The sequence below is a fragment of the Camelus ferus genome, chromosome 15, assembly GCF_009834535.1.
Source record: "Camelus ferus isolate YT-003-E chromosome 15, BCGSAC_Cfer_1.0, whole genome shotgun sequence".
NCBI lineage: Eukaryota > Metazoa > Chordata > Mammalia > Artiodactyla > Camelidae > Camelus > Camelus ferus.
The window spans coordinates 32,544,152-32,565,470 of NC_045710.1; the positions used below are offsets into that span (position 1 = coordinate 32,544,152).

The 21,319-nt window shown below is 34.5% G+C and overlaps 1 protein-coding gene across 1 annotated transcript in view; it reads right to left on the reverse strand.

The window, feature by feature from the left end:
• SRBD1 (S1 RNA binding domain 1) overlaps positions 1-21,319 on the reverse strand; it is a 178,967-nt gene that overhangs the window by 116,173 nt on the left and 41,475 nt on the right. The window contains 3 exon segments of the mRNA XM_006185764.3: positions 14,042-14,149; positions 14,857-14,947; positions 17,950-18,107. Coding sequence (XP_006185826.2) covers positions 14,042-14,149; positions 14,857-14,947; positions 17,950-18,107 — 357 coding nt within the window.

Genomic DNA, 21,319 nt, shown 5'->3' on the forward strand with positions numbered 1-21,319 from the left:
AATACAACTTTTACCTTACACCATATACAAGAATTAACTCAAAATATATCAAAGACCTGAATGTAAAGCTGAAACTATAAAACTCTTGGGAAAAAATATATAAGTAAATCTTCATGACTTTGGATTTGGCAAAGGATTCTTACATATGACCTCAAAAGCATGGGTAACAAAAAAAAAAAAAGATAGATTGAATTTCAACAAGATTTAAAACTTTGGTGCTTTAAATGTGATCATCATGAAAGTAAAAAGACAACCCACATAATGGAAGAAAGTATTTCCAAATCATCCAATAAGGGACTTGTACCCAGAATTTATAAAGAACTCTTAAAACTCAATAATAAAAAGACAATCTACAAATAATCTAAATAAAAATGAGCAAGGGACCTGAATAGACATGTATCCAAGGAATTTATACAAATGGCCAATATGTATATGAAAAGATGCTGGATGCCATTAGTCATCAAAGAAATGCAAACTGAATCCACAAGGAAATACCACTTCATACTCACTAGAATATCATAAGTCAAAACAAGTAGAATATGACAATGGCAAAGATGGTAGCATCATGATTTAAATCATGGAACTATCTGAATTTAAACCTGTTGGGAGTTGGGAGGATAGTCTATCAAACTTTTTGTAGTCCCTTCTGTGGTTCATGAAAACTATGTGAAAGGAAAAATAAAAATGCTTTGAAGAATAGTAGGAATTTTGGGTAAATGAGGTAACTAAGTAAACCTAAGAATCAGTCAAAAATACACCAATCAACTGCTAAGCTGGTTGTTAGGACCAAATCATGTACTTTAACTATACTGGTCCTAAATTAGATAGGATATACAAAACTTCAAAAAAAAAAGGAAAAAATATCAAAACATGAGTCACCATGTCAACCAAAGGACTCCACAGCTCTGCCCTAGGAAAGCTAAAATGCTTGCAAAAAAAAAAAAAAAAGATCTTAATGACTTTTTAAGCACTATCATGCTTCACTGCTCCTAATTCCCTATGACTATGATGAGTCATATCAAATTATTAAAGGAACATATCTTAAACGCAAAAGAAGATGCTGTTAACAGTGAAGGGGGAAGGGCTAAGGGGTTGAAAAAAATTGTGGCATGAATAGAAAGGTATACATCTTCCAGTTTTCATTCTACTATCTTCTAATATCCATCTCTCAACCCCTGAGGTCACTCTTCTTAATGCCGGGGGTGAGCCATCTCTGCTTTACGGCAATGGCAGCAAGAAGTTCTGCAGTTTCTACACCAATAAATGGGCAAGATGTACCTCTCCCACCCCCTTCCTTAATCATAGACTCAAATGTCAAATAAACTACATACAGTGCTCACTCCCTACATGTACTAAGTAAGTTACCTCTGTGGCTCATTTGATGTTGACAGTCTGTCTCAAATATCTGCTTTCCTTGAAAAGAAAAGGCCATTACCAACCTCCTCTGTGTCCAATGTAGTGTTGGTTTCTGATACTTTACAGGCCAAACATTTTAGTTCAATAAATCACCAAGACCAGGTCTGGGATGAAATTTATTTTCCCACCACATATGAGTAAAAAGGTAGTTAAGCACACAGGTACAAACAAAATTACAGAGTATCAAAAGAATATGCTATTTTTAAAGCATTTTACTACTACAAAAATACATTTTAATGAATATTAATTACAAAAAAGTTTTAATTACAATAGACTTTAAAAGACTTCTACAAGTCAAGGTTATGTTAGAAAGTTGAAAATAAAGTATAATTTGAAAGCAAGTAATTTTCATTTTCTAAAGCATTCTGTAATTTCTGTTCTTCACTATTCAGATTAAGATAGTTCTATGGTAAAGATGACAGGAATAGATCCACAGACAATCCCTGTGATTATCTAAAAAGCAAAATGGTTTCAAATATTTTTTCTTAAGTAGGAGAAACATCCAACAAATATTTGTGAAACAAAGAAGGAATCAGTTTCAAAACTGAGCTACAAGAACTTCTACCCCATATATTCAGCCTAGAACAGAGACTACAGACTGTAAAGCATGCATTTACAGGAAAATAAATATTCCACAATACATATGGAAAACCTTCCCCAAGTCCTGTTTCCTTTGTTCTTCTTAAGACTCAGTTTCCCACTTAACTATGTTTAAAAGCTTTCTCTCAGATGGCTCAGTAAAGAATAAACAGGCTGTGAAGTTAAACTTGTTAAACAATCTATGAATAAGATGCTGACATTGCCTTTTATTCCTGCTTTCACAGAGGTTTGATGAATTCTTTTTAGTCACCCTCTTCAGTCTTCTTATAACCCAGATAAGTGTCTCATCACTCTCATCATAAGCACCACACTGGACTAAACACTCCCCGACCCAAAGGAAAACATAAAAACAATCAATCTCGGGAGAAGCACAGTTAAAAAAGAACATGTCCTTAACTTCTCATTTACTCTCTTCTCTAGTGAACGATTGCCATCCAAACACCACCACTGCCACCATAACCCACCCCACCCCCCACCAAGACTTGAAACAACTGCTTTAAATTTCTTTTAGTGCAGCAAGCAATAGCTTGTAAAAGGATGCAAACCAGCTGAAACATTTGACAGACAGTGATAAATATCAGGGAATTCCTATCAACCATTTTACTTTAAAAGGTACTTTGATGTTGGCTATCTTTCATGTACCTCTTTCATGGCACATTAATAAAGAAAACAGAGCTGAAGTAAATCAAGTCCCAAGGTCACATCTAGAATTACAGCACTGTAGGTACCTGATGAAATACGGATTAATGCTGCATGAGTAGTGAATAAATAAAAGCTCTTCTACCCACCAATCAGGCAAGTTTTACAAGTGCTTCTGAACTTTATTCTGCAACTAGACCTGAGACATCTTTAATCCCCCATGCCCCTGAAACCTAATTATCATAATGTGAACCCAAATGTTAGGGTCCCTTCAAAATGCAAGTGCTGTGAAGCGGAAAAGTAATGGGAATTAAGCTGGGTGTAACCTTAGAAATGTACGAATGTGGGGAACTTAAAAGTGGTATTTCAATAAGTTAGGAGAGCATAACACAAAGATTTAGCCACACAAAACACATTAGAATCAAAAGGTGACCCCCTCCAAAAAAAAAATAAATAAACCCCATATAAAACACAAGTAAGGTGGATTCAAAAACTACTATTTACAAATATTAATTTCTGGCTCCAAAATTTTCAGCTCCTCTAAAACCAAATGAAAAGCATCTCAACAACAAAGAATTCTAGCGGTTTTGCATTTTTCTAATGCAACTGAAACAAGAAATAGAACCATAGTGATTCTGCACAATCCAAATGGTTCTAATAAAAAAAGGTGTTCCCAAATAATGTGTTTTTGAAAATTGGTTCAAATAAATCAAAACGTTGATTTTTTTTGGAAAATCAATTATATGTATATTTTTAAGTTGGCCAAAGTTGAGGGGGAACAGCAAGTTGTTTAATGCCAAAGAAAAGAGGAAAATATCAATCAGAATAGGCCAACGAGTTGACAATCTCAATCATTCCCTTAGTACTTGTTGATAATGCAGTCTTATCCCTCACACATCATATTTATTCTAGGAACTATGATTTTAAAAAAAGAGATAAAATTACATAATACAAATACATGTATCTTGTATTCACTATGCATCTGTGTTCACTACAACACAGAATTCAGCATAAATAAAATTACACTGGGCCCAATGGTTATTTATGGTCCCAAAAGATCTATGCTATAACCCTATAATAAGGTTGCTAATTTCACCAAATACACCATTTTTTGAAAGATCTATGTATAATTATTTCCCCTACCTATTTAGAAGCATTAGAATCTTAAAAACTATTTTTTCTACTCAATGATGTCTCTATGACAAAATACTGTTTATCTGATGTATGTACTTTAAGAAATAACAGAACTCTGTATACATGAAATTGGTGAATTCCATTCTACTTCTAAGACCACAGTAAAATATTAGTTTAGAGGAGTATCTAAGAATATAAACTGTACATACACAAACTGATATGGACAGAGAAAAAGAGTAGAACAATTGCTCAAAATAAAGCATTGTTCCTTCCTTTCTAAAGGTTATCAAAAACACTCATAACATTCCAAATATCATCAATTCTTACATTAATGCTGAACATGTTTAGTTTATTTTTTGGTTCTGTTACAGCAAATACACTTGTCTAAACAGAACATCTGTTTTGGTTATAATACATTGTATCTTTGGCAAGAACTTATAATAAAACTAACAAAAACAATCAAGAATCTTTATTGGATCTGGCAACAAAAGCAGATTTGTAACCAAAAACCTACAGACGTGAAATGACCATCACTGGGCTCTAGGCCAGTTCTAATCTAAGTCAATAAACAAAGATCTGCAAGAGTTAAGGGGGTAGAGCGAGGCTGGGGTAATTCCTGCAGATACTTAAGTTGGACTTGGGGATGCAGAAACACATGGGTTACAAACTGCTATAACACATTTTATTTTGATCAAAAACTGTCAAACTGAATCTGAATCCAAACAGTATTTTAAAATCACACACACACACACACACACACACACACCATAATTATTCATTCCTCATGCCTCCATTCCAACATATCTCACTGAAATGGTTTATTTAAATATACAGGTATATTTTTTAAAATATTCTGGCCATTTCAATAAAATGAGCATACATTATATTGGTTATATGACAATTTTATTTTTAAATTTACTTAATGTCACAAACATCCCAGAAAGCAAGCCTTACAAACAAGAGTCTAATGTTTACAACAGTCACAGAAATGGAGAGAGGAATATCAATAGGTGAGAGACAACAAAGTCCTAGAATATGACAGCACCTTTTCTCAAGCCGTCACCGTAGAAAGAAGTGAGACAAATACTGTATCATCTTAACTTGTCATTAAGTATAATAATAAAACTAACATCCAAAAAAAAAAAAAATTTAGGCTGCCCCAGCTCCAAAGCTAATTCATGGCCTTCATCACTACTAGAAACTGCAAATGGAGGAGACAGTTGTTTAAATACAAAATAAATACAGAAATTATTGTAGTAGAAATAAATAACAGCAACCACAAATCTTCCTCCATACAGAAGAATTTTAACTTCACAGCATTATGAGTTTCACATAGCTAGACACATCTTAAGTTGTACATAACTAAGCTTGTTGATTTGTTGGAAAGTAAACTTCTTTAAACCAAAACAAAAGAAACAGGCCCAGGTGGTTCAGAACATGGGAGATCTGCTCCACGTTATTCCAATAGAATCTTCAATGGTCAGATTTCAAAGGAAAATTTAGAAATCATCCCATCAAAATCTCTATCAAAAATTCCTTCCACCATCACAAAAGTCCCTATTACAGTTTATTTTGTTAGATGAGGTCCAACAACTCAAGTAGTTGAAAAACTTTTCTGATCCTGACTCTAACACACATCAATGTCCACAAACTTGAAAAGCAAGCCTCCAGATCTTGACTATAAATTATTGATTGAAATGCTAACTAATACAGTGTCTCTGGCACACCACTAGAGACCTCACACTGGACATCAATCCCATTTGCTAATCAACATCATCTTGGGAGCCACAAAACCTAATCTCTATTTCTGTAATTTCTCCATAAGGGCATCAAGAGACTATCAAAAGCTGCGCTGAGATCCAGATGTGCCTACCAGTCTAGTTTTCCTAACAGAAAATGAAATAAAACCAACATGTTTTATTTATAGAAAACACATGCTGGCTTCCAGTGGTTATGTCTAGTGCCCCTTCCTAATTGCTTATAATCCATCCTTTTATCATTTAATAATAATCTTGCCTGATCAAGATCACACTCAATAGTCATTTGTATGAACTTCCCCCTTTGGGACATCAAAATAATACATCTGCCCAATTCCAAGCTTCCACAATTTCTCAAAAATTACCAACAGTGGTACCAAATTTTTATTCGCAAGTCTACTCAGAACTCCAGAAAATGTTTCTTCTGGGCCAGAAGATAAAATGAGAAACAGAAACTCTCTTACTATTACCTTATTTTAGTTACATTCCAGTTTTCTTTAATGATGTTTACTCTATCTTTTCAGCCCCCAAATCATTCTGTCTCACAAACCAAAAGAGAAGTTGAACAATTCCACTTCCTCTTGGCCACTGATTAGGATGACGACATTACCTACAAGCAGTTGAGATCTCTTCTCTCTTTCCTAAGATAATCATTATAAACCTTTCATACTATACTTAGCATTAGATGGGAGGCAGTTAACAAAGTGATTCAGGCCATAAGCTTTAGTCTTCCAGTGCTGTTTAGAAGATCAGTGACTCTCACACACATGCCTGGTTACTTGTACTTTTTCCAGCATTGTATATGCCCTTTTAAAATCCACACTTGGCCAAAAGTTCACAGCCAGTACATACCATACTGATTTACTTTCAGTTGCCAGTCTTCTTCTTGTGGCAAAGACCATGGAAGTCAATGCACTCTATTCAGAATATGATGGAATATGTGCATTTTAAATAATATGATTAAATATAGAAAGGCCAAATCAAATACTAGATAATAGCAGACATCCAAAAATTAAGAAAAATGAATGTAAAATAAAAATAGATCCAAACTTGGTTTAGTAAAGGACAATTCTTGTGTAATGTAATTCATAGCCTTCTTAAAAAAAAAAAAAAAGCATCCCTGATAGAATACTTAAGCAATTTTCTGATACATTTTAATGAGTGTAAGACGTAGCAAACCAGTCATCTAAATTTCGTTTTCTTTTTTCTAATGTAATTGTCTTATATCCTCTTTTTCTGTAGAATTTTGTTACCAAGAGTACATGTGTTAATAAAGTATATGAAAAGCTTTCTTTGACATGAGGAATTTTAATTGAGAAAATTCTCTCCATTTTAACTCTTTCCAGAGAATTTGGAAAGGATTGTGGTTTGTAATTTCACTGGTAGATCACATTAGTCCAGCTCACATATCCCAATGTGTTCTGAGAACTGTTGCCTTATTTTCTTTCCTTAGGAGGACCTTTTGCAATTTTATCAGATAATCTAAATTATATTTCTAAGAGCTTCCCAACTTCTCATTAGGGAATCCCACAATCTTATCTCTTAACTTTGCATTTTTAAAGGTTCAAATATGAAATTACATACAGCAATGTTTTTCAAATTTTTCTGATCATCATTGTGTGAGATAACAGAAAATATATGTATTGGTTTCAACCCCAGGTTCCTAGCCACAGAGCTCCTGAAATCCCTGTAATTTCCTAAGTGATAAGAGCACCGCAAGCATCTTTTCCTCTTCCATCTAAGTGTTCATCTGTATCCTTTTATAATAAACCAGTAAATGTAAATGAACTGCTTTTCCTGAGTTCTAGCAAATTAATCAAATCTGCAGACAGGTACCAGAGGTTGGGAACTCCAAACTACAGCCAGTTGGTCAGAAGTCCAGGTGACAACCTGGACTAGTGACTGGCATCTGAAGTGCAGGGAAGGAGTTGGGGGATAGTTTACAGTGTTGTGGGACTGAGCCTTTAACCTGGGGAATCTGATGCCATCTCTGGGTAGACAATATCAGAATTGAACTGAATGGCAGACACCCAGCTGGTATCAGAGCACTGCTTGTTATATGTGGGGGTTCCCCCCGACACACACGCTTTGAAATTAGGTTCAGGAATGCAAAAGAACTGACAATAAGAAATGCACTCAGGGAAGGGTACAGCTCAGTGGTAGAGTGTGTGCCTAGCATGTACAAGGTCCTTCAACTCCTAGTACTTCCATTAAATAAAAATAAAACAAAATAGAAACCTAATTACCTCCCCCTCCAAAAAGAAAAATTATAAGAAATACGCTCTACATCTCAACCCAGTACACAATACATGTATGTAACCAAAACAAATATTCATAAAACATGTAGCTTCACTACATAAAATGAACTCTATTTTCTATTCTTTTCTATTTAATTTTTTCTTAAATGCTGGTTGGAAACAAATATATTGACTTCACCTTCCACCAGTCGGTTGTAACCTATGATTTGAAAAATATGGCCCTAGAGAGCTCATATGTCATGAAAAAGATGAGGATAATAAGGACATGAATCTGGATGATACAGATAATGAGGACATAAATCCATCACACTTTACTTCAGCCTGGGTAGTTTCCTTAAAATATATCTCATATACCATACTACACGAATAGAATTCCTATTAGTAAAAGATAAGAAGACTTGTTATGTCTATATCTACCAAAACTTTCACTTTTTGTCACTCTCTATCCCCATACCTTGCTTTCAATTCTCCATATAGAATTTATCACTAATTAATATAGTATATATAAACACACACACACACACACACACGTTTCTTTTCATCTGTTTTCCCCACTAGAATAAAAGCTTCAAGACAGGTAACTCTGTCTTGCTCGCCACTCTTACTCCCAGCACATAGTACTGTATCTGCCATATAGTTTGGGTACTAACAACACTGTGCTGATTGTATGAGAGTACATGGGATGCTTTTATTCTGGTTAAAGTCCCAAAAGCCTGTTTCACCAATGTTAGCAATCCTTCTGTTTGAGAAGAGGGACGGGACGGGGTTAGAGTTGAAAGAGGAAATTTCTTTAAGAAGATTGTTGGATTGCTGTGGCACTTCTCCTGCTGCCCCAACATCTCATGTGAAAGTGTCCCACTCACCCCATGCCAAGTGAGAGGGGTTTTACTGGGACCAATATGTGAACATAAGAAAGAACAGATGCAAACACAAGCATAGGAGAGAAAGAGAACAAAGGGGAGAGAGCTGCGCTAAGGAAAAGTTACTGATCCCCTCTGAAAGTAGGCAAGGAAGCATGAACCAAGATGGGCCTGCAAGAGGAAGTGGGAGGTAGCTTTCAAGAGATTCTGTCCAAGAGGACTGAATAGCAAAGGGACCCAGAGAAGAGCAGCTAGCCTGAAGCCTGAGTCTGGAGGAGAGTCATAACTAGTCAGCCAGAGATACCTGCCAAGTCACACGGATGGCAGTTCAAGGGTCATGTTGGTAAAAATCTTACAAAACAAAATCCAAAGTTTTTCAAAAATACCCCATGGACGAATGAATCAGCAATGGTAAATGGGCCATCGAGAAGACTCTATCCTCAGACTGCAACTGTCCCCACGTTGTAAGACTACGTTCCTTCTCCCTGTTGTCAACTCTGAGGACTAAACTTGCAGGGATCAGAAAATTCAGCTAGTGGATTGGGGATGAAGAGAAGAATAACAAAAGGGGAAGACAGAGGAAGCTAACGATGCCCCCTGCAAGCCCAGATACGGAATTTAATTCATATCAAGTTTGGAGCTTCAATTATTACACTAGGGAAGATATTTCAATTGCTAAAATAAGACATTCCTAATGACTAAAACCGAATGAAGAAGCTGAGACTGTGTCCATTATTTCAGCCAAGGACAGAAAGAACTACTGCAAACATGAATAAGGAGTGGGATTAGTAAATTAAAAGTTGTTTTCTTCTTGCACCTATTGAGTCTATTTCAGTCAATTAAACATTTACAAGTGACAAATATTTGTTGAATGAATACATAAGTAATATAACTAGAATAAAATACAATAAAGTAATACCATTCTGTGAGTAGTGAATTACAAATTATGTTTACTTTTTTCCTTTTTGTATTTTCCTGGATTTTTCAAAATCTCTCTTTTGAGCATGCTTAAAAGAAAGGAAGAAAAAAAGACTAGTAAATGACCAGAGAACAATGTCATGCACAAGTTTTACAGGCACTCATACCAAGAGGAAACAAGTACAAGAAACAAATAACTCTTAATTCAAAAGTGTAAACAGAGATGATTAAAAATGATCATCTTCTAGTTTTCCCTTATGATTTATGTCTTTGATGTCAGAAAACACCAAATTTTAAATTTAAAGTAGACTAAAAATAGAAAGTCAAGTAGTGATCTTGTTGCCAGTAATATGGAAGATTAGCTACCTAGATCAACAATTTACTGAAAATAACTAAAAATCCTAGATAAAATACATCTCAAATGCATCAGTGTGTTGGCAAGGAAGAAATATTCAATCTAAATATAATAAAGTAAGCATGGGAGCCTTGATTTCTGAAGCTGACTTTCACCTGAGGGCACTTGCCGAACCAGGTGAATTTTACTTTCTATCTTCGTGGCCTCAAAGAGCTTCACAGAACTAGAGGACAAAACTCAGAGTCCACCTAAGATGGTGTTAACAAACGATTCCCCCAACTACCCTCCCACGTATAAAGCTGATATCCCAAAGGGTTAAACCCCCAGCATAAGGGTCAAAGTTGTACCCTGTACCCTACCCCCAGGATACTGCAATGAAAATGGTCTATCTCAAACGTTGTCACAGGAACAATCTCTGATGAGAATATGGAACCACAAGCTATCTCTCTTGTTTGCAGCCTAAATTCACACTACCTGGGTGGCCAGAAAAAAATTCAAGACGAGAATTTAATTTACGTGATCCCAAACTGGTAGTGTTCACAGGAGCCTGGCAGAAGCAAATGCAAATCATCTTTGAAGCAACTCACAATCAATCTGGGCCTCAATGAATTCCCACAGACACAGTTTCATGAAAATAAGGAGTTTTCAAAAAAAATTAACTGAACAGAAAAGGAAACAAAGGAGAACTAGCAGTAAAAAACAGACAGCAGAAATAGATTTGCAAGGATTATAGATATTAGAATTACCATGGACTACAAAATAATGTTTAGTATGATTAGGTTTAAAAAATACACAATTTAAAAACTGTAAGAACGATTAAGCAGGTTTGAAAGAACATAAAGTTCTAGATATAAAAAGTATTAACTGAAATTAAAAATTAAATAGATGGATGTCAATTCTCCACAAATTAAATTGTAGAGCCAACTTAATTCCAATCAAAATCCCAGCAGGCCCATTTGTAGAAACTGAAAAGCTGATTCTATGATTTATGCAGAAGCACTATGGACATAGAATAGCCAAAACAATTTTGAAAAAGCAAAACTGAAAGGATACACTATCTAACTCCATCACTTATTAAGCTACACAAATCAGCACCAAGTAGAATTAGTTAAAGATATGAAGATTAATGTAAAGACATGTAGATCAATTAAACAGAACAGACTACAGAAGTAGATCCACATGTATATGAGCAGTTGCTTTTCAACAAAGATGTCAAAGCAATTCAATGAGGAAAGGACAATTTTTCAACAAATGGTACTGGAATAATCCACAGCCATATAGAAAAAAAGAACTTTGTACCATATATAAAAATTAACTTTAAATGGGTTATGGACCTAAATAAAAGAATTACAGCTAAAAACTTCTAAAAAAATACAGTGGAAAATCATAGTGACCTTAGTTTTTCCAAACATTATTTACATAAGACACAGCAAGTACTGTACAAAAAAATTATTCTTCATCGTAATTTAAAATGTTTGCTTTCCAAGAGACCATGTTGAAAAATGAAAAAGCTAGCTAAAAACTGGGAGAAAATGTTTACAAAACATGTATTTAACAAAGGACTTGTATTCAGCATAAATTCAAAATACTCTTATTCAATAATAGGAAGAAAAACAATTTTTTTTAATGGCAAGAAGATCTGGACAGATATTTCATCAAAGAAAATACATGGATGACAAGAAAGCAAATGAAGCTTCTCAACATCATGAATTGCTAAGGAATGTAGATAAAACCACAATGAGCAATCACTACACATGCACTAGGATAGCTAAATTTAAAAGACTGAGCATACCAAGCAGACTGATAATGATATGGAGAAACTGGAACTCTGATACACTGCTGGTGGGAATGTAAAATGGTAAAACCACCTTGGAAAACAGTTCGGCAGTTTCTTAAGTTAAACTTATACCTACCATACAACATAGTCATTCCACTCCTACTTATGCACTCAAGATAAATGAAAGCATATGTCAATGAAAAGATTTAACAAGAATGTTCATACAGCTTTATTTGTAATAGCCAAAACTGGCAACAATCCAAATGTCCATCAATAGGTAAATGAACAAACTATGATTCAATCATGAAACAGAATACTACGCAGTCACAAGAACAAACTACTGACATACAATATCATGAATGAATCTCAAAATAATTATGAATATACACTGTATGATTCCAATTACATACAAGTCTAGACAATGTAAACTAATCTACAGCTACGTAAAGCAAATCAAAGGTTGCCTGGGGGAGGGAAAGGTCAGAGAGGTCAGGGTGGATTACAAAGGAACATGAGGAAATGTGGGGGGCAGTGGGTCTGTTCATTATCTTAATTGTGGTGATAGATTCATGGGAGAATGCAAATGTCAAAACTTATAAAACTGAAAACTTTAAATATGTACAGTTCATTTTATGTCAATTACTTCTCAAGCCCATTTATTAGCATGAGAAGACGGTAACATATTAAGTGGGGGAAAGGTTATAAAACATGTAGAGTGTGAGTTCCTTTTTATAACACACAAATATATGCATACGTAATAATCCAGAAATATGCTAGAAATCTAAAAAATAAAAATAACAGTTTAGCTAATAGAAAATCCTGTCACTTATGTATCTTTTCCAATCAATTTGTAATAGTAAATATTATTAATATCTTTAAAGAAGTGTTTGTTTTTTAATTTTAAGCAGAAGATTTTCATTAGCTTCACTATTATTTTCACAAGGTGAGTTAACCCTTCGGGGCTCAAGCTATTCCCTGCAATTAAGTTAGACTCAAGGTAGGTCAACTTATCTCAAGCAACAAAACTTTGACTCCTTGAACTATATATTCCTTCTATTAAATGATTGGCACCCTACTGAAATAAAAGGAGAAGAAAGAGGTAAAATGTGTATTCCGCAGATGTCCAAAACCAACTCTTTATTTCCTAACAGGATCTGGCCATCTGCTTATCCTTGAATGACCAGGCCCCTTGGTATACATCTAACCTCAAAAACTACACCTCCTATCTTCCACCACAGCTCCCCCTCCCTTTTCTCACTCTTTCATCACACACACCTCGTCAGTTCATTCCATTTTCTAATTCTTTCACTATCTTAATGAACAAGTTTATTAGGAAACAAAATTTAGACTATTCAATCTGATCCTTCCTTGAACCATTACTCTATGGCATCTACAGTTTGTCCCTGATCTTCTATTTCCCTTAGGTTACCCTGAGTTTGTTTTCCTAATGTCTTGATTATACTCTTGGCTTACAGAATACTACACTAAATACAAGGACCCTCTCTTTTGGCCTATTCCAGTGGATCCTAGATTTCTTCTTCCTGTGTTGGGTTTGGTTTTGTTTTTGTTTTGGTGACCTGTCAGTCATATACTTATGAGTTACCTATACTTAGTTATTACATTCCTCAAAAAGCAGTGGGAGATGGCACATGCTCTCTCCTAGATATTATCCATTATAACTATGTTCTAGAATTAAACCCTTTAGGATTTAGAATTCTACTGTAGTCTGGAAAAGGGGAGTGTGGCTTTTTGAGGTTCAAAGGAAAAGTAAAGGAACAGTGGTGAATGAAAGAACAACTACAGACCTAGCAGCAGGACTACAGGAATAGGTCATGCTATTCCAAAGTTATTTAGAAGTCAACTGTATGCCTGTACAAAATGAAAGTATGTGAAAGGAACATCAGAAATGCTTTTAATTTGTAGTACTTACCTTGGCTCTCAGTTCTGAAGGCCAATGATTCATAGGCATCAAAACTTTGGGAGAAGAAGGTTCAGCTATTCAGTGTATAGTAGCTAGCCTTGTACACTACCCTACTTAATAGTCACTGGTTAGCTAGAGCCCTCACACAATGTACAGCCTGGAAAATCCTATGAATCCAAGAAAGCCCTAACTTGCTGCATCTGTGAGAGGTTTCAGGATACCGAAACTCAAATTTCTCCAAGAGAAAGACACTTTACATTGTCCTGCAAAGCTCTTACGAATAGTAAGAGCTGATACGGGGGCAAACAAGATGTACATCTTAAAGAGAGAAAGGAGAATTCATCACAGAAGGAACTTCAGAAGTTCCTTGCCTCTCAAAGGAAACAAGCATTCCTGACATCCTTACCAGTAAACAACATCCAGTGGTGCAAAGTAATTTTTCATTATCAGGTCAGCAAAGTAAGCTTCTGTTTCCCGGCAGGCAGTTCCATTTCCAATCACCACTGTGCTGCAGCTTCAAGGAGAAACAAAATGAGAAACTGGACGAGATCAAGGCATGCTTCTAAGCCAATCAGGAGACAATGTACAGAATGTACAGACAGTATTATCCAAGCAACCTCTCTACTATCTCACAGGGCAACACAGGCCTATGTAGAATAAAAGACACTGCCCCTGCACTTGGTATTATAGGAGGCAGTGGAGAAATGTTTTACAGTCACACCATCTCCAGAACAGTCAGCCTTCTTCCTGTCTAGAAGGAACCAAATTTAGACATGAATGAGTAAACGCTGGAGCATTCTAAAACATAATAAAGAATTGTGACTGAGTTATGTGATATATATGTCAAATAATTTCTGAAGCTTCTAACTGCTCCATTCCTAAGATCCATGAAAAAGGAAGGAAGAGAGGGAGGGAGGGAGGGACAGAGGAAGGAAGGAAAGGAGGAAAGAAAGAAAGAGAAGGCCCAAATAGTAGAATTAAATGCTCACTTTTGCTCATATTACCACCTTTGTTTAGTGAAGGCGGCAGAGGAAGGGAGCAGCATTCCTCCAGGGCCTCCAAATGTAGAGTTCTCCAGCAGCTTGCCCCAGTACTGTTTTACACAGTTCCTTCTCTCTCACCAAGGACTTCCCTTAATCCCTCCCTCCAAATTAGGGACTTCAAAGTTATCTCTTACTGGCTGTGCCACTGAAGTACTCAAAAGGTTACTTATTTTCATACTTGAAATTCAGCAAAAGCCTCTTTATTTTCTCTGCCTCTCGGAAGCCTTGTCCACAATGCAAGTAAACCACGTCAGTATGAAGTATCTGACCTTAGAAAAAAAATGAAAACAATAAGCCATTTTGTTAAGAAACTACAAAGCGTAACACACCACTGATTTGATTAAGCAAGCTGAACCTGAAAAGGGAACTGTTCATCTTTTAAAATGTAGTCTGAATCATTCATATTCCTTAATCGGATTCTCCCTAAGCACTCTGAAATTTTATTTCCTAAGTTACCAGGACTCTGTTTCACTACACAAAATCATTATTAACTACATACTACACTATACCTAAAAGAGAAATGATTTTTAATTACACTGAACATCAGCAAGAGTAAAAGCTAACACCTCCTAAATATTTACTGTATGTCAGACAGTATTGTAATACTATTCTATTTCTTTTGGGGGGTTGTAGATATGTAAATTTCTTTACCATACATAATTCTTTCAGCTGTTTATGAATTGTGAGTTTTAGTGTATTATATTATATTTCAGCTAGAGATATATTTTAAAATTTGAGGGTAACTACTTAAAGAATAGAAATAATTAGCTAAGTGACCAACTTGGGAAGTCAGTCAAAGAACAACAGAATTATCTCAAAGAAAGTGGAAGGACAGAAATGATAAAGTTAAAAGCAGAAATTAATGAAATAGAAAAAAACATATAACAGGATCAATAAAGTTTAAAATTAAAAATCACTTGTTAAGAAAAATACATACTTTTAGCAATACCAATCAGGAAAAAGAAAGGGTAGATTTAAAAAACACAGAGATTATTATAAAAAACTTTGTTAATTTGGATTAAATGATGAAATGGATAAATTCTTGGAGAAGTCTTAACAAAAACAGACCAAAAATACATGCATGTATATGTACATATGTGTGTGCAAAATTTTAAAAAGAACCATCCTATAAGCAATATAAACACAGCAAAGGATAAAAGCCATATGATAGCTCAAAAGATGCAGGAAAAAACAATGACAAAATATATTTCCCATGTATTATAAAAATCTATAGCATAAAAAGAGACAGAGCAACTAGGAAAGCAAAATAAAAAACCTGTGACTTTATCTATAAAAAAGTATCCCCACAAAACCCAAAAGATGAGCAGGTGGGAACAATGCACCAACAACTACTGAGACTGTCATGCACGGCATTTCTGTGGGAGGAGGCAGAGAGAAACAACAAACCACAGAGAAACAATACTTATCTCATGGACCTCAGATTTTCCCTGGAAATCACAAGTCTGTTTGAGAACAGGTAGTGAAACTGGAAAAGACTTTCACATACTCTAATTTATAGGTCAATACAAAGGTTGCATAGTTAAGTTCAAAAAAGATTAGAAAAATCTGATCTTTGAACTCTTGAAACTAAGAAGTAGAATATCCTTTTAAAGACAAAACCCCACAGTGAGAAAAAAACTGAGAATCATATCCACATTGAGCAAGGTAAGGACAGTATAGGCAAAGGGGAAAAAAAAAAGTCTAGATAAAAGGGAGGAAAGCAAAAAGAATGCAAATTTCAGAAATTATAAGGTTATCTCTCTGTCCAAAGAGATATAGAAGTTTTCCTTCCTAATAATTTGGAAAAAACAGAAACGATCTCTATTCATATACAGCTAGAAAAGAATTTCCCTGCCCAGCCTTCCATTCTAAAAGTTGAGGAAAACTAATTTTATTAAAACTAAGCAACAGAAAAGTATCATGGTCAAATTAGATATAGATTGATTATTTTTCAAAACTGGAAATAAAAAAGACTAGCATAATGCCCTTATAGAAGATGTGCCCCAAAACAGAGAAAAACTGTAACCTAAAAAAAAAAAGGAAAATGAGAATAAAATAAATCAGAATTTTAAAATCTCAGAAATAAGAGAACTCAGGTATTAATTATGAAAGAAAAAGTTATTCCAGAAATGAAAACCTAAACCAAAAGAAACATAAGAAAAATTTAAAAGATAAAAAAAATTAAAAGGTGAAGTTCACCATAAAACTGTAACCTATTTTTTAAAGTATCAAGTGGAAATTCAAAAACTTAAAAACATAATAAATTAAATAACTCAATGGATAGATTTAATACCAGAACAGAGGATTAATTAAAGATAATCAATAGAAAATAAAAGAATGGAAAATAGAAGAGGAAATTGATTGGTCTAATATACACGTAACTGGAATTCCAGAAATAGCTGCAAGAAGCTTTACAACCTTCCAGAATTCATGTCCCTCCACCCTGCCAAAAAAAGACAAAACATACACACACATACATACACAGCTAAACACATAAGAAAACTTCTGAAAATCACAAAGAGTAAATCTTAGCAGCCAGAGGAGAAAAAATTATTACCTTCAAGGTAGCAATAATAAGAATTTTAGCTTACTTCTCAACAGAAACTGTAGTAGCCAGGAAAAAAAAAAAAAAAAAAGGGAATGACATCTTTAAAGTACTAAAAATAACTGTCAATCTTGAATTCTACACCCAGCAAAAATATTTTTCAAAATCAAAGGCAAATCAGAAACTTTCAGACCAAAAAACCTAGACAAGTTGTCACCAGCTGATTCCATATTGAAAAGTAATAGCCTAGAATTTCAGGCAGAAAGAAAATGATCTCAAATAGAAACACAGAAATGCAGAAAGAAATAAAGAAAACAGAAAGGTTACATATATGAGTAAACAGGCAAAAAAAAAAAAAATACTGACTGGACAAAACAATAAAAATATCTCCTGGTATTTAAAATATATACAGGATTAAAATGCATCATATATAAATGCATTGCAACAAACAGAAGTTGATAGGGGATAAAGTCTGAGCCTAGTTAATCCTCAGTGTCTCCACTGTGACATAGGGAAGGGCATAAATGATAGCAATATGGTGAGTGTTTGGGTCAACAAAGAAGACAAATAGGAAGTTTGATTCTGATTCCCGTATCACTTTTTGTGAGAAAACTACCTTCTATTCCTTGAAAATTAACATTATTTACAAATCCTTGTGAAATATAGAAAGCAAAATTTAAGGACAACCAACCAACTTCTATACAAAAAGCTGAAAGATATACTTACTGGTAGGAGAAATTATAGCTAATTTGCAACCATGCTTGTAACCTGGATCCACTCCCATCAAAGTGCGCCCTGGAACAGGGCTTGTTAAAAGGAGCTGACGAAGGTTCCGTCCAAACATCATTACTGATTCTTTCTCTGCGTCTGATGTCAGTTTGGCTCTTTAGAAATAGAAAAAAGAGAAGAAAAAAGATAAAGTATTCTGTTTTTCATTCATTCAAATTTTCTTCCAGAAAAAGAACACAATTCATTTTATACAATTATTCCTCCCAAAAGCATTATTCATAACAAAATAACTTAAAAAAATCATATACAAAATTATATTGAGTCTATGTTTGCTAATCTCAGTAATACATGATACCATAAACAATCCTCTGGCAACAAACTTGCTGAGTTTGTCATACCTACACTTCTTCTCTAACTGCTCTTCTTCATATTAAAAAATCTACATTAAAAAATATGTGTATACAAGGGAGACAGTGTATAAAGATTGGGACATTACATGGGATGTCAAATTGAAGTTTATTAGCTGATTAAAAATATAAATACATAATTAGTGATAAATTATTGAATCATAAGGAGGCTCCTCTATCAATACTTAGTTTTATACCTTCACCTACATATATCTCAATGTCATCTTCTCACTCTATTCCATTTTCCACATCTACCCTCCTTGTCATTCCTCAATGATGTGCAGGAACACAGATGCTAATACCAGTCCAGAACTATGCCTCATATAAACAATTTCCTAATTTTATCCAGAGAAGCTATTAAAAGTCTAATTTTAAAAACTTATTCTAGGATAAAAGAATACATGTCTATATTGGACTTAAAGGTATTTGGAAACTAAGTTTTACACCATTCATCTATTTAACAAAAGTTCTTAACATATTATTTCCTGAAATTCAAAAGAATTTATAAAAATATGTCTTTTCTATTAGACCAGGTTAAAAAAAATGCATGCCATTAGCCACAAGAAAATTGAGAGAACAAAAGTAATTAAAAGCACACTTCATTGAGGAAGAATTATCTACTTATGTGAAGGCACATACACCTAACTAGCATTTGTTTTTCTGGCTTAATTCAGTTTCTTAAGGCTTTTCGCTAACATTTCACTGTCATTCTCCCTGCATTCAGCCAAGCAACATGAAAATATCATTACAAGCATTTCTAAAAGAACAATAAGTGTTATGCTAATGGGAACACATAGAAAGTATAGCTAAATCAAGAGAACTCTCTAAAAGAAATGTCTTCTCGGGTGAATCAAGGATAAGCAATAGTTAAGCAAACAAAGGCAGGGAGAGTAGCTGGAAGGCATAAAGAAAATACTCTGAGCAATGGAAGCAGCATATGTAAAAGCTCAGGGTTCATTACAGAAAAAGTAAGTAATTTCATATGATAAAGTGAAAAGAAATACCAAGACAAAGGACTGCAGAGAAAGAAAAAACCAGACCACAAATGGTCATGCACGTTCTTCTAAAGAGCTGGAGACAAAGAAGATCCACTCGAAGATTTTAAGTAGAAGAGTTGAAATAAACAGATGGGAATTTTAGCATGACAATGTGGAATATGTATTAGAAAATACAAGACAGAAATTATATATGACCCAAGTACAGTAATTCAGACAAGAAATGATGATGCCCTGAACTAACCATGGATATACTTTCTCCAAGTAATGACAGAGATAAAGAGGAGGCAACATTCAAGATATAATAAAAGATAGTATAAAAGACAGCAGTTGGAAACTGATAATGTCGTCTTGGTGAAAGAGGTATGTGTGCCAAACATGGGTGAATGATCACGATAGTCATGAAAATAAGAAATGCAGTAGACTATGCATCTTATATAGTCAACTGAATAAAACAGCTGCAAAAAATGTCATCTCTATGACGTCTTTTAATATACACACATGAATGGAGAAAAGTGGTTAACAATGGTTATCTCTAAGCAGTGAAATGTTTTTTTCCTTTGTGTTTTACTGATTCTTCCAATTTTTCTACATTAGGACAAATTTGTTTTTTAATTCGAGAATTAATTTGCTTTAAAAAAAAATCAATTGGGGGTTTTCCCTTTCAACTGCTGTTCAGGTAATTATAAGAATTTCTAATAAGAAACACATCTGTAGACAATATCTGCAAACCAACTTATTGACTGAAATAAGATATATATTTTTTAACCACAGGCATTTTAGAAAAAGAAAAGGAAAGTGCTCTTGCTTGCCACTGCTAAGGGAAGTCAGAGAAAAATTATACATTCAACAATCCCACACCAAACTGCATACATCAGATCTCAGTGAAATTATTCCACAGGCTACTCAAATCAAATATATGCAAAAATGTCAAAAGCACCACTGGACATTATATGTGACATGAGAAAAAAAGAAAAGAATATAAAAATTTAAGTAAGATAATTTTCTTTTTTTTTCCTTCATTAAGAACAGAATTTCTTTTTAAAAATTTTATGTCCTCAAAGCAAGCAATGTTTCTTCACACAGACTTGAAATGAGACAGGATTTCAAAAGAAACAATATTTTTAAGGGATACCTGGACTAAAAAGGATGAATTAAGAGACTGAATGGCTCTGATAAAAAGAAGTTGGACAAAGGCATTATATGTCCTTTTTAATAGTATCTCCTCACTCCCTACTCTAAACACCTCCAAAGTCAATGACCAAGTCCAGTAAGAAAAAAACAAACATTATAAAGGCTGCTATAAATTCTAGTGAGGCTGAAGACATGGCTAGAAATCTACAGCTCCCAGATGACCCTTGCTGAAACTTACAAATATGTGAGAATGAAGGAAATCTATAGCACATAGGAAGAAAATATGAAGGCATGGCTGTCTTCTAAAGAGTGACTACCAAGAAAAAGGCTAGACAGAAGCAAGAAAGAGGGTTTTTGCCTCCCAACATTTCTGTCCATCTCCTCCCCTAAAAACGTTCCTGTGTCTCACCTCTTTTGCAGTTCTTTGTAACCCTTAGTTCTTCTGCTAGTCCATTTAGCTGGTCACTTTAATAATCTCCTAAAATTTGCTCATCATTGCTGATAATTATGCATTCAACCAGCTCCCATTTGGAGTTAAAACATACACATTAGCTTTCTCTCATAGTAATACATTCATCATATGCTCCACTGATTGTCTTATGCTTTTTTTGGCTCTCTTGCCTCTAAAGCTGCTGCCAACTAACTTCTCCATTAACTTCTTAGTCTGTTTCTCCCAAGCCAAATCTCTCATCAATAAAACCATTTGTTTGGCTTGGTCGTCAAATTACAAGACTGGTATTGCTGAACTGGAAGGGGTACACATTAAGTGGTCAAGATTTGAAAAGTATACCATAATTAAGAGCTAAGTTTTGTGATCCATGCATGTGAATG